At 37.9% G+C, this 14881-nt stretch overlaps 1 protein-coding gene across 3 annotated transcripts in view; it reads left to right on the top strand.

Annotated features, from left to right (window-relative positions):
• The window catches only part of abca5 (ATP-binding cassette, sub-family A (ABC1), member 5), a 98679-nt gene that overhangs the window by 58085 nt on the left and 25713 nt on the right, over window positions 1-14881 (top strand). For all 3 annotated transcript variants that reach the window (XM_072242636.1, XM_072242635.1, XM_072242637.1), the window contains 7 exons: window positions 1273-1411; window positions 1833-1923; window positions 7951-8090; window positions 8296-8415; window positions 8598-8808; window positions 12524-12693; window positions 13456-13583. In XM_072242636.1, the coding sequence (XP_072098737.1) occupies window positions 1273-1411; window positions 1833-1923; window positions 7951-8090; window positions 8296-8415; window positions 8598-8808; window positions 12524-12693; window positions 13456-13583 (999 nt within the window). The remainder of the gene's footprint in view (window positions 1-1272; window positions 1412-1832; window positions 1924-7950; window positions 8091-8295; window positions 8416-8597; window positions 8809-12523; window positions 12694-13455; window positions 13584-14881) is intronic.

The raw sequence follows: 14881 nt of genomic DNA, 5'->3' as shown, positions 1-14881 counted from the left end.
GAGGGAAGTTTACTTGCTTATGATTTAGTTTCAGAATATCAGCTTCAGAAAGTGAATTACGATCTACTTTCCTTTTTCCTCTTAATTCATAGAAACATAGAAAACCTACAACACGATACAGGCCCTTCGGCCCACAAAGCTATGCCGAACATGTCCTAACCTTAGAAATTACTGAGGGTTACCCATAGCCCTCTATTGTTCTGTTCCATGTACCTGTCCAGGAATCTCTTAAAAGACCCTTTCTTATCCACCTCCACCACTGTCGCTGGCAGCCCATTTCACGCACTCACCACCCTCTGCATGAAAAATACGTACCCCTGACATCTCCTCTGTACCTACTTCCAAGCACCTTAAAATCGTGCCCTCTTGTGCTAGCCACTTCAGCCCTGGGGAAAAAGCGTCTGACTATCCACACGATCAATGCCTCTCATCATCTTATACACCTCTATCATCGCTCCAAGGAGAAAAGGCAAGGTTCACTGAACCTATTCTCATATGGCATGCTTATTAGATAAATTAATTTATTTATCTAAATTTATTACATGTTAATTTATCTAAATTTATTACATACATTAATCTAATAAATAACTGTCCTCCATACTATCTACAACACCTCCAACCTTCGTGTCATCAGCAAATTTACTAACCCATCCCTCCACTTCTTCATCTAGGTCATTTATAAAAATCACTAAGAATAGGGGTCCCAGAACAGATCCCTGAGGCACACCACTGGTGACCAACCTCCATCCAGAATATGACCTGTTAACAACTGCTCTTTGTCTTCTGTGGGCAAGTCAGTTCTGGATCCACAAAGCAATGTCCCCTTGGATCCCATGCCTCCTTGCTTTCTCAATAAGCCTTGCATGGGGTACCTTGTCAAATGCCTTGCTGAAATCCATATACGCTACATCTACGGCTCTATCTTCATCAATGTGTTTAGTCACATCCTCAAAAACTTCAATCAGGCTCGTAAGGCACGACCTGCCTTTCACAAAGCCATGCTAACTATAATTCCTTGGTAAATTTTCTCTAGGTTTGTTTGGCAGTAAAATATCAACCTTAATGATTGTTTTCATGTAAAAATAAACTGGTATAACAAAGTGAAACTTGTTTTTTGCCAGTTAATCACTTTACAAATGAGGTTCAATCACCTCTGTGTGCACAAGGTAGAATTTAAGCCCAATAATTTGGGACTTAGAAAGGTGCAGCTTTATCTCTATCAAAAAGACCTCAGTGATGTTTTAATTTAACCTCCATCTCCTGTTCTCAAAGGTTTTACTACTTGATGAACCAACTGCTGGAATGGACCCTTGTTCACGGCAGCAAGTGTGGACCTTGCTGAAAAAGAGGAAGTCAGGAAGGGTGATATTGCTGACCACTCATTTCATAGATGAAGCTGATATTCTGGCAGGTAGGTACTTACCATAAGATTTAAGGTAAAATCAGTTCATCAGGAAAATGATATTTTGCTTTGCAAACAATAACTTTACTAGAAATGAATTTTCACTCCTACCTCCATTCCAATGTAGGAAAATAATATTTCTTTTTTACCTAAATTTTTTGAAAACTTATTGACAACTTGAGAAATAGCACGTTGCCAAAATTATATATGCAGTGGCGATGCGGATAGCCACTTCAGGATAGCTCCCTACTTATTCTCATTTAAATACGAATTTATTGTTAACTCTGTTATTGCACATTTTGACCTTGTATTCTATCATATAAAAGCAAAAATTTGAAATCATCTTTGAGCAGTCAGGGTGACATGACTTACAGTATTTTGTCATATAAATTCGATAGAAATTATGTTCCTTTTTTTTGTCTTGATGTAGATCGTAAAGCTGTCATTTCACAAGGGCAACTCAAATGTGTTGGCTCCTCACTATTCCTGAAAGCAAAATTTGGTGTGGGTTACAATCTCAGGTAATATTTTGGGTTACAATCTCTCTTCATTTAAAAAATATTTCTGCCTTTCCACTTGTCCCAGCAAATTAGCAGATTGTTCAGAGTGTTTCCCTCTTCACATTTCACACTGCCATCTAGTGTTATATCATCATAAGGACTAGAAGTAGGACTAGACCATAAACATAAAGATATTCTGCAGTTGGTGGAAGTCTTGAGGAACATGCGCAAAATGCTAGAGGGATTCAGGAAGTAAGGCAGCATCATTGGAGGGGAATAAATAGTCGGCATTTCAGGCTGAGACTCTAGCTCTCAGCACCAGCTCCACTTAGTATGATCACAACTTACTTTTTTTTAAGTTCTGACTATTCCCTGTACTAACCCAATATCCAGTGTTATTTGGAACTAAGCCTAAATTCCAAGGATTCACTATCTTCTACATGAAATAAAAGAAATACCGTACTTAATGTCCTCATCAAAATCGCTGATGGCGATTGGAAACAGCTTAGGCTTCAACATGGATCTTTGTGGCACTCCACTTGTATCAGACTCACAAACAAAATGACCAATTTATTCCATCTGTTTTCCATTTGCTAATCAATCTTCAATCTATACTAGTATATTTGATTTTGTGTTTGTTTAGTAATTCTTTTTCTGTGACGCCTTATTGTGGACGAAAATAATTTACAAGGAATCTGGTGTTCACCTTCAGAACAAACTTCCTCTTTATCATAAGGTGACATCAACAGGGGAGTCCCTTGTCCTAGAACAAATGCTTCCCCATGCAAAGTTTTATTATTTACAGTCGTGATCATTACCTTGATACTTCCTTATTTACTTCCCACTCCCCACCCACTATCTCTACCCGACATATGAAGCATATACATGAAGTGACGTAAGTCTTTTGCAGTGTCATGCTTCAGTACCTATGTGCTGTTGTGAACTGTGTGTAGCTTCACTTTTACATTGTACGTATAACGGCAAGTTTCCATCGTGATGTTTTATGAAGCTGTTACCAGGCTAGTAGCCAGGCATGAGATTACTATGGTTCACTTTAGCTTATGGTTGATTGCTTGGGCCATTGAGTCTGTTACAGACTTTCAGTGCCTGGTACCAACCCTTTAAAGCCCTCCTTTGTCTTTCTGCTACATGTTTATCCCTTATTTCTCTTGTGCTACAGAGCCAAGAGTTCGCTATTTCCCAGTATGAGTTTACTATTCACTGCTATATTATTTTCTGTCTCCATATTACAACTATCTTAATGAATTCCAACATTTCCCCTCCCTCTGAATTCTCCTTTCCCCTTGCATTCTGCTTTCTCTTTCTTTCCCTCCTTTCTCAAATACTATGGTTACATTACTGCCCTCTGATTGCTGTACAACCTGTATAATGCCAAATGAAGATTTTTTTCAAAATTTAGTTATACAGCATGAAACAGCCCCTTTCAGCTCTTCCAGTCATGCCATCCAACAGTCCCCGAATTTAATCCAAGCCTAATCATGGGGCAGTTTATAATGACCAACTGACTGACTATCCGATACGTCTTTGGGCTGTGGGAAGGAACTGGAATTCCCAGAGGAAACCCATACAGTCATGGAGAGAACATACAAACTCCTTATGGGCAGCGATCGGTATTGAACCAGGGTTGCCTGTACTGTAAAGTGTTTGTGCTAATCACTATGTCATTCTGCCACCCCAAGATGTAAAATCTGTCCTTGAGCTTAAGGTTTTATATTAAAAACATCGCTTTATTTTCTGCAGTTCTTTTTAAAAAGCAATGAAGCTTTAAATTCCTATGTGTGACAGTGGGATTATAATAATTTAAGTGGTCCAGAAATTTCTGCTGACTTGTATTATATAAAGTGAGACAACTTGAGATATGGCTGAAGGTAGCACCAAACTTGCAACCATGCCCCCCTGATCTAAGCAGTCTGTTTAAGACCATGTATGGGCAACTTAACTTTATCTGGAGAGCTATTAGCTGTTTCTGAAATTCTGCAGTTCTAGAAATTTCTTTGGTTCCCATGGGACCTTGCATTTCAATTTAAGGTGACCACAACTCTCAGTTTTTAACTGCTTTTCCTTTTTCCCCCATCAGTAATCTGCTGGAAGGATCTCACAGCATCAGATAAGGAGCAAGGAAAAACAGTATTTGATAATGTGCTTTTTCAGATGGCCTTTGATTTCTTCAGTTACAACATATCCCTTGAGAATAAAAATAACAAGATCATTATTTTTCACTTGCTTGTGTACAGCCTCTTCCCAGGTGCAGAGGGTTAGTGTTAGCATCTGTGTAACTCCGAGCACTTTGATTAGATCAGCTTTATCTTTTCATCCACAGAATTTGACTTTCTAAATATAGAAATTATAATGCCTGCAAAGATGAAGCTGCTTGTAAACTCCACTGGGAAAGGTATCATAATGCTGATGTCCTTCACAGCTTTACCACTTATAGCTTATTCAGCAGTGGAATATAATTTAGAAGACCAGGCTTGATGGTGAACAGGACCACAGTTCTGTGGATAGAAGTACCTGGTGACATTATTCAGCTCATGATGGCTCCACATCTTTGTAACTCATTATTTCAAACGTGTTAAATTGAATGTTGCAATGAAGTCAAAAGTAATTCTTTCATACACTAATATTCATGGGGATGGCAAGCTCAACAGAATGCCTACCAAGTACTGTATTATAGAAGGGAAGAAAATTTAAAAAGGTTAAATAAATTCAATATAACTTTCAATATAACTGTGCTGAAAAGTATCATACATTTAATTTGGACAATTAAATTTATGGTACTATTTAGCACAGTAAAAGTTATGATGAGTTGCTTGTATAGCTCTTGAAAGAACATTTATGTTTTGTCCTACGCTCTCACTTTTATTTGTAACCTGAAGTTTTCTCTTTCTTAATTACCCATCCAGTCCCTTATACTGCCTTTTTAGTTGAAGTATCCCAGGTCCCAGCAGCTTCCCAAAGGTTAAGGAGGCTTCCAGAACCCTTTCCATTGTGTTAACCTGACCAGTCACAGTTTACCCATTACTCCAGAGCCGACTTTGGCTCCTGGATAAGTATAGCTTTGATTTTTAAAAAAGTGATCATTGTTTAAAAATTCACAGCTCATCCCTTCACAGTTTCCCACAATTTTACAGCAGTCTGATATTGCAGTTCCTAATTTTGACTACAGGTTTCCCCCGCCATCCGAAGGTAGAGCGTTCCTATGAAACGGTTTGTAAGCGGAAATGTCGTAAAGCGAAGAAGCAATTACCATTTATTTATATGGGAAAATTTTGTGAGCGTTCGCAGACCCAAAAATAACCTACCAAATCATGCCAATTAACACACAAAACCTAAAATAACAGTAACATATAGTAAAAGCAGGAATGATATGATAAATACACAGCCTATATAAAGTAGAAATACTTCTCTACAACGATTGCCTGCACAGATCTCCGTAGCGAAAATCTCACGCAAACGCTCTCGGCAGAAAATCTCACGCAAGCGCTGTTGGCATAAACGCGCTCTCCAGTAACCTTTAAGCTATGAAGCTGCCAAATCTACCAAATAACACGTAAAAATACACAGCCTATATAAAGTAGAAATAATGTATGTACAGTGTAGTTTCACTTACCGGAGTTGGGAAGACATCGAGCACACTGATGATGGTGTGTTAGACTGAGTCGTCACAAGCTGGGTGGTGCAGTGGCCTCCACCCTCCGGGCCACCAACCGATACATTGCCGCGAAGCACGCAGGGGTAGCCGGGAGGCAAACAGCACATCTTTAAGAAAAAAGCTGAAATAAACATGCTAATTAATTAGGTGCTGCCTGGCACGTAAATGTCGGCGCAGATCAGAGGCGATTGCCAATTGCATCAGCACTGATCTGGGCCGACAATTACATGCTAGGCGGCACCTAATTAATTAGCATGTTTATTTCAGCTTTTTTCTTAAAGATGTGCTGTGTGCGTCCTCGCTACCGTTGCATTTTCTGCGAATCGGTATCTGTCCGTGGCCTGGGGGTTGGGGTGGTGGGACACTAGGGTGTCATCTCGTCGTCTGTTTCCATTAGAGCAGGCAGCTCATCTTCTTCTATCTCTGCCCGCCTCGATGTCGAAGGTCGAGGTTCGGCATCTGCTGTGGCTGATGTGGAAGGCTTGCTTGACTACTGAGCCTCGCGCATTTTTCTATCACACAGTTCTTTAATAAGGACTCAAACCATCCTGCAAATATCTCCTAAACTGACGTACCCTTTCAAAATTAAACTCATACTTTATCATTACTCATTCGTTTTCGATTGTTATCCTTTTTTCTTCCAATTGCATCAGCTCTTCACCTGTCAGTTCTTGGTGATGGGATGCCAAAACCTCTTCAACATCATGTTCGTCAGCTTCCAGAAGCCAAACTCACTTTGTCCTTACTTCGTTCACCACGATCAAAACGCTTAATTATCTCTAGTTTTACCGTAAGTGTAACACCTTTACGAGCTCTTTCAGGCTTTTCCAATACCATAGAACTCATCTTGCAAACGGCTGCTCACAGGCACGTGTTAAAGCAAAGCAGTTCCTAATCCGGGGGAGAACGGCTGCTCGGGGCGCGCTCTGCCTTTTATCGTGCGCTGATTTTTTTTCGTAACAGTGAAGACACCTCCTGAAAGCGAAAACAGGGTACTGATGTAGGTCTTTCGTAACAGTGAGGTTTCGTAAAGCGAACGTTCAAAAAGCAGGGGACACCTGTACTTGTATATCTTGATTTTAATCATTGCATCAGTGATAATTCTCTGAGAGCCGCATTTGAGTATTCGGTTCTGTTAAAAGTTTTGTCCAAAGACAACAGGGGAAAAATCTATTTTCACATCTTTAACAAATAATTTTAGGTCTTTTTTTTAATTGATGCACTTTCCAGAGAGACTTCTGAAATTATTTCGATAAAACTTGATAGTCTCCTTTAAAAGTCACCCCTTAGCCTTCTCTTTTCTAAGAACTGACGACTTGTTGTCTCTTTCCTGGTTAGCATCGTCAATTTTATTTTATGTGCAATATCTAAGCCCGCACTTCAAGACTGAAAAATAGCTTTTTCCCCAGAGCTATAATTGCTCTGAACCAATCGATCAAGCATCATTCATAAATTTGTTATATTGCTACTTTAATACTGGTTTTGTGGCTGTCATGCATCTGAGTTGCACTTTGGTACTGCTGGACATTGCTTGTACTGGCTGGTTACTTGATTTTATTTATTGTTTATTTATTTTATTTGTTGTTTTATAGCATTGAGTATGAGAGTTGCAAACTCATTTTCGCTGTATTGGTGCATGACAAATTCTACTATGCAATGACAATAAAGATATTTCATTTCATTTTCAGTTCTTTCTAAGGCTTTTACAACTTCCTGCTTTGCAATGCCTGAAATTAATGTAAAGGATATAATGCTGAGGCTTTTTAAAGCAATGGTCAACCTGCATTTGTAGTATTATGAGCAGCTTGGTCCCCTTTTCTAAGAAAGGATGTGCTGTCATTGGTCCAGAGGAGCTTCACAAGAATGATCCCAAGAATGAAAAGGTTAATGTGTGAGGAGCATTTGATAGTTATGGGCCTATACTCGCTAGAGTTTGGACGAATGGGGGTGGGGAATCCCTTTGAAACCTATTGAATATTGAAAGGTGTAGATAGACATTGGGTATATTTCAAGCATAGGTTGATAGGTTCTTGACTAGTCAGGGTATCAAAGGTTACAGGGTGAACTGGGTTGAGAGAGATAATAAATCAGTTATTATGGAAGATTCGATTGGCTGAATTGCCTAATTCTGTTCCTGTGACTTATATATTCCAGCAGAGACCTAATCAATGTATTGTCTCTTACTCTTGAAATCAGAATTGTGCTTATTGTAGTGTTTTCAAATTTTATAGGAAGTTTTGCAATAGTTTTGAAAAAAAATTGGTAAATTTATAGCATACCATCAATCATCATGCAAGGAAATCTTGCCAGTAAATTTAAATGCATCTACATCTAGATACAAGATCAAATTACCTAATATTTTTTATTTTGAACAGAATGTCTGTGAATGAATGCTGCTATTCTGATAAAGTGACATCATTGATTAAATATCACATTCCTAATGCTGAGTTTTCACAGCCACATGATCTGGAGTTAGCATATGTTCTGCCTCTTCAGGATGTTGACAAATTTGCAGGTATTGTGGAACCAATTAACTTTCAGTATTTGATCTCTTAATTCGTGCATCTTTAACTAATTGTTTAAATAGTATTGATGATATTTGTGAGAGGGAAATGTTTTCAACAATAATGGTACCTTTTCTTCCAAACTACTCATCTATGACTTTACACCTCACAATGTTTATGCTAGGACTGCTCATTGTTAATATTACTCTTTTTCAGGGCTGTTTGAAGATTTGGATAGCCGTACCAATCTGGGAATTGAGAGCTATGGGGTTTCCATGACGTCTCTCGAAGAGGTTTTCCTAAAATTGGAGTCAGAATCTGAAATGGATCAAACAGGCAAGTAAAAACTTGCAATAGCATAAAGGAATTCTGTCCAGTCATAGTTTAATCTGCAGAAAATATTTTAGTTCACTTTACCTGCACACATTTTATTTCAGCTGATGAGAATTGACCAGTAATGTAACAGATTCTTTTTGTGTGTTCTGGTCTATATTTGTATTTTCTTGTTTTTTTTTCAGATTACAATGTTTTTACCAGGGATCCAGCACCAGATGTGATAGCAAATGAAGAAGATGTTTGCATTGATTGCATTGATCATCAACTCCTGACTTTTCCGGAAACTCATTCAGCAGTGCTGATTGGCTCTGCTCTGTGGGATCAGCAGTTCCGTACAATAATTTGGTTACGTCTTAAGAATTTCACTCGTGAACGTAGTACACTTCTTAGCATGTAAGTATCTTCCTCATGGCTAATGATGTAATTGGGCCTTGATATTGGGAATGTTGGCTTGGGAGAGGAAGTGATGTTGATTTGCTTATCCTATCAGTGAATTTGCAAATTTGCAGAGAAAGCATTGCTGATGTTCTTTTCAGATGCCTGTTATAGGTAGTCCTTGTCAAATAGGAGGGCAAAGGTCACTAATACCAAGTATACCATAAGTTTTTAGCCAGGTCTGAGGTCTTGATCTTGTATGGTAGGATAATCAAGGCAAAGAAAGACTGAGGTTGTGAGTGTACTCCTAGTACACCTGTACACCTGCTTGTTGAAGCAAATATCTAATCAATCATGTGGTGGTGACTCAATGCATAAAAACATACAGACATAGTCAAGAGACTCAGTTGTTGTTTAGACACCAGAATGGGAGAGAAATAAGATCTAAGTGACTTTGTAGAATGATTATTAGTGCCAGGTGGGATGGTTTGAATATCTCAGAAAATACTGATCTCCTGGGATTTTTATGCAGACCACTCTTCAGATTTTACAGAGAATGATGTGAAAAGCAAAAAAAAAAATCCAGCTCTTTGGGTGAACGCGCCTAGTTAGTGAGCTGACAGGAAGGCAACAGTAGCCCAAGTAACCATATGTTATAATAGCAGTTTGCAGAGGAGTATCTCTGAATGCACAATACGTCGAACCTTGAAAAAGATGGGCTACAGCAGCAGAACACAAACATACACTCAGTGGCAGTTTATTAGATCCAGGAGGTACCTGATAAAGTTGCCACTGAGTGTATATGTCAACCCAATTGCACTTAGATTTTCAACTTGTGAAGATGTATGATGTGATCATTGTCAATTGCATGATGTTGACATTGGAAATGGCAAAGAAGAGCAACTGTGTGAGACTTGCTCTTCACAGGCGAATGGTTTCAACCCAAATCTTTAACTGTCCATTTTCACAGATGCAGCCTGAGCCACTGAGTTCCTCCAGTATCTCTTTTTTTGCTCTAGATTTCAACACCTGCAGTCTCTTGTGTCTCGGAGGCATGCTGTTTGATGTGTGTCAGCTTAAAAGAACTAAATTGGTTATTGCCAAGTGAGAGAGAATTCAGTAACATAATCAGGTCTACAAGTTTCCCCCACTATCCGAAAGTAGAGCGTTCCTATGAAACCTTTCATAAGCCGAAATGGCGTAAAGCGAGGAAGCAATTACCATTAATTTATATGGGAAAAATTTTTGAGCGTTCCCAGACCCAAAAAATAACCTACCAAATCATACCAAATAGCACATAAAACCTAAAAAATCAGCACGTACACACATGCGCACACACCTGCCCGCTCAAGGCTTCACAGTCATGGTAGTCTTTCTCGGGGTAAACACAAGTTTAAAGCGGGCGCCTTTTTTCGTAAAAGCGAAAATCCCCTTCGGATTTCTTTTGGTTAGTGAAAACAGGTACTAATGTAGGTCTTTCGTAAAAGCGAAGTGGCGTAAATCAAACTTTCGTAAAGTGGAGGACACCTGTATTGAATGAAATGTGGGGAGTGGTATATATTGAAAAAGGGAAGTGAGGTAATCAGATGAAAAAAAAATTAGTAATCTGTTATTTGACAAGCAACTAGAAATCTTTCAATATTTTTCATTAGACTACTTGTTTAGAGACTGAGCTGAAATATGCAACAAAATATAAGTGCTTTGTGGTTTCAGAGAGCTTGGAAGTTGAGAAATGAAAAAGTATAATTGGGCAAAGTTGCTGTTGAAGAGAGATTATGGGTACAGCTGGTAATTTTTAAAATGTGAAGAATTGCTTGATTGAGTATGGGTAGTTAAAACATTGAAATCATAAACAAGGAACTGAGAGACACACCCTGTAAACAGTGGTTTTCAACTAACCTTAAGTTTGAAAGTAACTTGATGCATGAATTTTTTCTTCAGATAAGCTACAGTTAAATTCAGTTATTGATTTGATGTAGCATTCAGTAGAAAAATGAGAACATAATTGAAGGGGTAGATACTGAGTAATTAGAATGAATAAAAAAGGAAAATAAACTTGTTTCAGTGAATTTGTATGCATTTCTTAATAAAATTGCATGTACACAAAAATTTGAACATCATTACAACAATCCCACATATTCTTCTGCATGTAGTCCAGTCGTTTACTCTTTACATTATTTGTTCAGACATTTTTATTTGGTCTGTGTACAAATATTTGTTCAAGTCAAACACTTCAAGTACTGGCAACACACATCAAAGTTGCTGGTGAACGCAGCAGGCCAGGCAGCACCTCTAGGAAGAGGTACAGTCGACGTTTCAGGACGATACTGACCTCTTCTTCCAATCTGCTGTCACTCTACTTCTGAAAACACAGTAAATCACCAGTAATCCGACACCTTTGGGCCATCAGTTGTATCAGGCTAGCAGATGTTTTAGACTGTTGGATGTTACTCTTACTAATACCCAGACATTTATTTCACTTTTTTAGAAAAAAAAGATAGCTGGTTCCATACTTGGATAATAAATTATCCAGTGAACCTGGTTACTTTAAAGGGCTGGGAATTGGACAAGCAACTAAGACATTAGCACTAGCCGCAAACCCATGTTCCTGACGTTGGTGGTTTAGACAACAGCCCTGGCTCGAACAGGACATCAGGCTGGAGCCATTCAGCACTGTGCTCTTACCTCATTCCATTGACTTCCAGACTCTGGATGAGCTGGTTGCCAAATGATTAAGATTTCCAAATAATTAGATCCTGGAGTGTGGGAATTTTACTTTATCATCTTTTGACTTCTCTGTCCTTCTAACTACCATTGATCATTTACTTCCCGCTTTCTGTCCAAGTGCTTGAGTGAGTTGATGCTTCCTAAATTTTCTCATTGTGCTTTGAGTGTTTTCCATTAGGTTTCTAGACTTGCCTCGATGCTAAAAAGCTTCCTGCAGTAGTAAGTTATATCATTTGGGACTATGGAAAGCTAATAAATTTATCCACAACTTTCGCAAGCTGTTAGCTTTAATGTGGTGACCATATGATACTTGCCTAACAGTACACCACAGTTACTGAACTGAATCTACACTCAGCTGTTCCATCTAATTAAAAACAATGTTTGTGCATCTAAAGACTATTACCTATCCCTCATCATTACATTGCCTCTTACACACTGTCCATAAGTGGTGTTAATTCCCTCCACTGTCAGTGCTAGATGAGTGGAAATCAATTTTCCAGTCTGAACTAAGCCAGATGTTGTTTTAATTTATGCTTAAATGGAGTTTGTTCAAGTTAATCAATCTTCTTTTATTTGAGTCTTTTAAATCATAAATAAAATCATTTTGAAGAAAAAAAAAGTGAGAGCAAGAGTTAGTTTGGTATGTTTTATTATTTCCTATCCTTTTATTATTGATAATGTATGCTCACTGGTATTAGATCAGCATCAATGAACTTACAAATAACAAATGTTCACTTGCCCAGTCTCAAGTCTGTATGATAGTTTTCTTTGTTTCTGTTATTATATCCTGTCATGCTTTTGCATTTTAGGCAGAGTCAAAACTGTTTCTGTTTTGCTTATTTTCATAAATATTCCACGATTTGAAAAATATGACTGCATTTCTCGAGTTGACTATGGAGAGGTGATTTAGTTTTACAATGGTTTCAAAAGCTTTGAAAGAAACTTCAATTTTAACATCTACTATTTATTGGAAAGAATAGAATAATGTTTTTCAATACTTTTGCAGCATTTACATCATTGGCCTTTTGATATGCATCGTGGTCTTGATGGCTTTGATAAATGGTACACTTAGTAGAAAAGACGTTGCAGTGAAGTTATCCCCGGAGTTAATTCTTCTACAACAAGGTCAAAAACATCTCAAGTATGCCACTAGCCTGCTCCTGAAAAATTCCACAGGTGAGATGTGGATGGGAATGAAATTTATTGCTTAACAACTTCAGTAAGTAAGTAATAAGTTGAACTGATTGCCAGCAATAAAATTCTAAACACTACATTAACTTACCAATACATTTCATTGTAAGTGCGCCTCTTTTCATTTTGTCATTCTTTATGTAATATTGGCAGGAATAATCAGATTATTTGCTATCCAACCATTTGGAAATTCTATTGATTTGGCATCTTAGTTCGTAGATGACATTTGCTGCACTTCTTCCAGTTGCTGGGACTCTAGAACCCATGCTTCCCTTAAACTTACTATGTTGACTAGGATAACATTAAAAAAATGAAAATATATTGGGGTATTAATAGTTTGCTAACTTGTCACTAACAAAGTAGGAGGTTTTACTCTAAGTAGTTTTTCTCACAGCAGAGCCACAATTTTCAAGGAAAATCTAAATTGTCTAGTTTGTTGCTCTATTAACAAACTAGAGCAACCTGTAATATGGTAGAAGTTTGTAATATGGTAGGAATCATTAATATCTTAAGCTTTAAATTTAGCTATACGTAGCATTAAGGGTCAATGCAAAAGCTCTGGATATATTGAGAGAAAATCATAACAAAAGTTCTTCTGAGGTAACAGGTATCCATTTGTAGTATCCAATGGGCATCCAAATGAAAACTTAAAAGTTTAAAAAATTCCTTCAGGAAGGTATTTGAACATGATTAATTAGAATTTGTCATTAATGCACTTTGTATGATTTTTTAAATATTCTATTTTAGATAGTAGTGTTGATCAACTTATCCATGGTTTGGAAGCTCAGAATGTAAAAGTGGAGTTGTTCAGTGAGAGCGAGTTCACAGATGTTGCTCCACATAATGCAGCAGTAAATGTGACGCTATCAGACGAGGTAATGGACTTGACTATAACCCTGATCATTGATTCTGGATATATTTGAGCCATGATTTACTCGCATTTATACTTAATGGAAACCTTGTTGAAAGATTGTTGTTTGATGACTCCACTTTTTTGGCAGGCATTTTAACACTGTGGCTCCGCAGGTTGAACAATATAAACTAAATCAAGTTTAATTATGCACAATGTTTGTTTCAAATGAAACAGTGCTGAAACGGGTCATGTTAATGAGGGGAAAAAACTCTTCCCTTGCAGTCCAGAAAGGTCATTTAATTCCATGATATGCTGCCTTGTAAAATTACTTTTGAAATCTGCTGTGACTCAGGCTGATGATTTCAGTTTTCCAAATTCTATAATTAAAGTACTCATTTGCTTTCTCTTACTTGTCAATTGTGCCTTTATTTGGTGTGTAGGCAGTTTGTTGAGACAACAGGTTAAATTGGCATTTTCTTCCAAGCAAGCTTGTATGTAATCATATTATATAATTTTTATCATTTATATCTTTGGCCATGGGGGAGCATTGATGAAAGTGAATGCTGACACCACTTTTTAAATTGAATGGTTGGAAAATTTTCGTGGAATTTATTCTATTATATAAAAAAAACTAAAAAGTTAAAATTTCATGCTGAATATATGAGAGATGCACTTTTGAATAATGACCTAGGAATGTGCTTCATCTTTTTTGTATTTGTATGTCTTATACACTGTCTGAAAGTCACAAATAGCAAGAGTTTTAAGTGTGAAGCCCACATAAACAGTGTAGTCAACATTGCTGATGTAACACCACACATTCAAAACAGTATCAGTATCAGTATCAATATCAACACAATACACGTTCTTGTAGTCATAACAGTGTAACACAGCATGACTATTGATTCATTCCTTACAGGGACATGGTGCTATATTTGTAGAACTCTGCCAATTACAAGTGAGAGCTGCCAATGAGTGAGTGGATGCCGTGGTGATTGTGGGGGCAGGGGCCAGGAAGATCAGAGGAACTTGACTAGTGAAGAACCATACCTTGAAGTAGGCAGCTTCTTCTGCAGGCCTTCCAGGTTCACATCAGGGTGCTCAGGGCATGAAATTGTCAGAGTGGTTTCTGAATGCGGAGTACTTTTTTAGTGTCCACTCTGTCAGTATCTGTAGGCTGAAGGAGAGGTAACATGCTGACATCTGCTTTCGGTGTTTTGTGTTGTATGGGAAGTCCTGATTACAGTGTTGGAAGAGTGTCCCAAGTATGGAATTTTGAATGACCTCGCTAATGGACATCAAAGCGTCAGATGTGGCAAAGAT

Source organism: Mobula birostris, chromosome 24, assembly GCF_030028105.1.
Source record: "Mobula birostris isolate sMobBir1 chromosome 24, sMobBir1.hap1, whole genome shotgun sequence".
In the NCBI taxonomy this organism is placed as follows: domain Eukaryota; kingdom Metazoa; phylum Chordata; class Chondrichthyes; order Myliobatiformes; family Myliobatidae; genus Mobula; species Mobula birostris.
The sequence above is the reverse complement of the archived record's forward strand: the minus strand, read 5'-3'. Positions and strand labels throughout refer to the sequence as shown.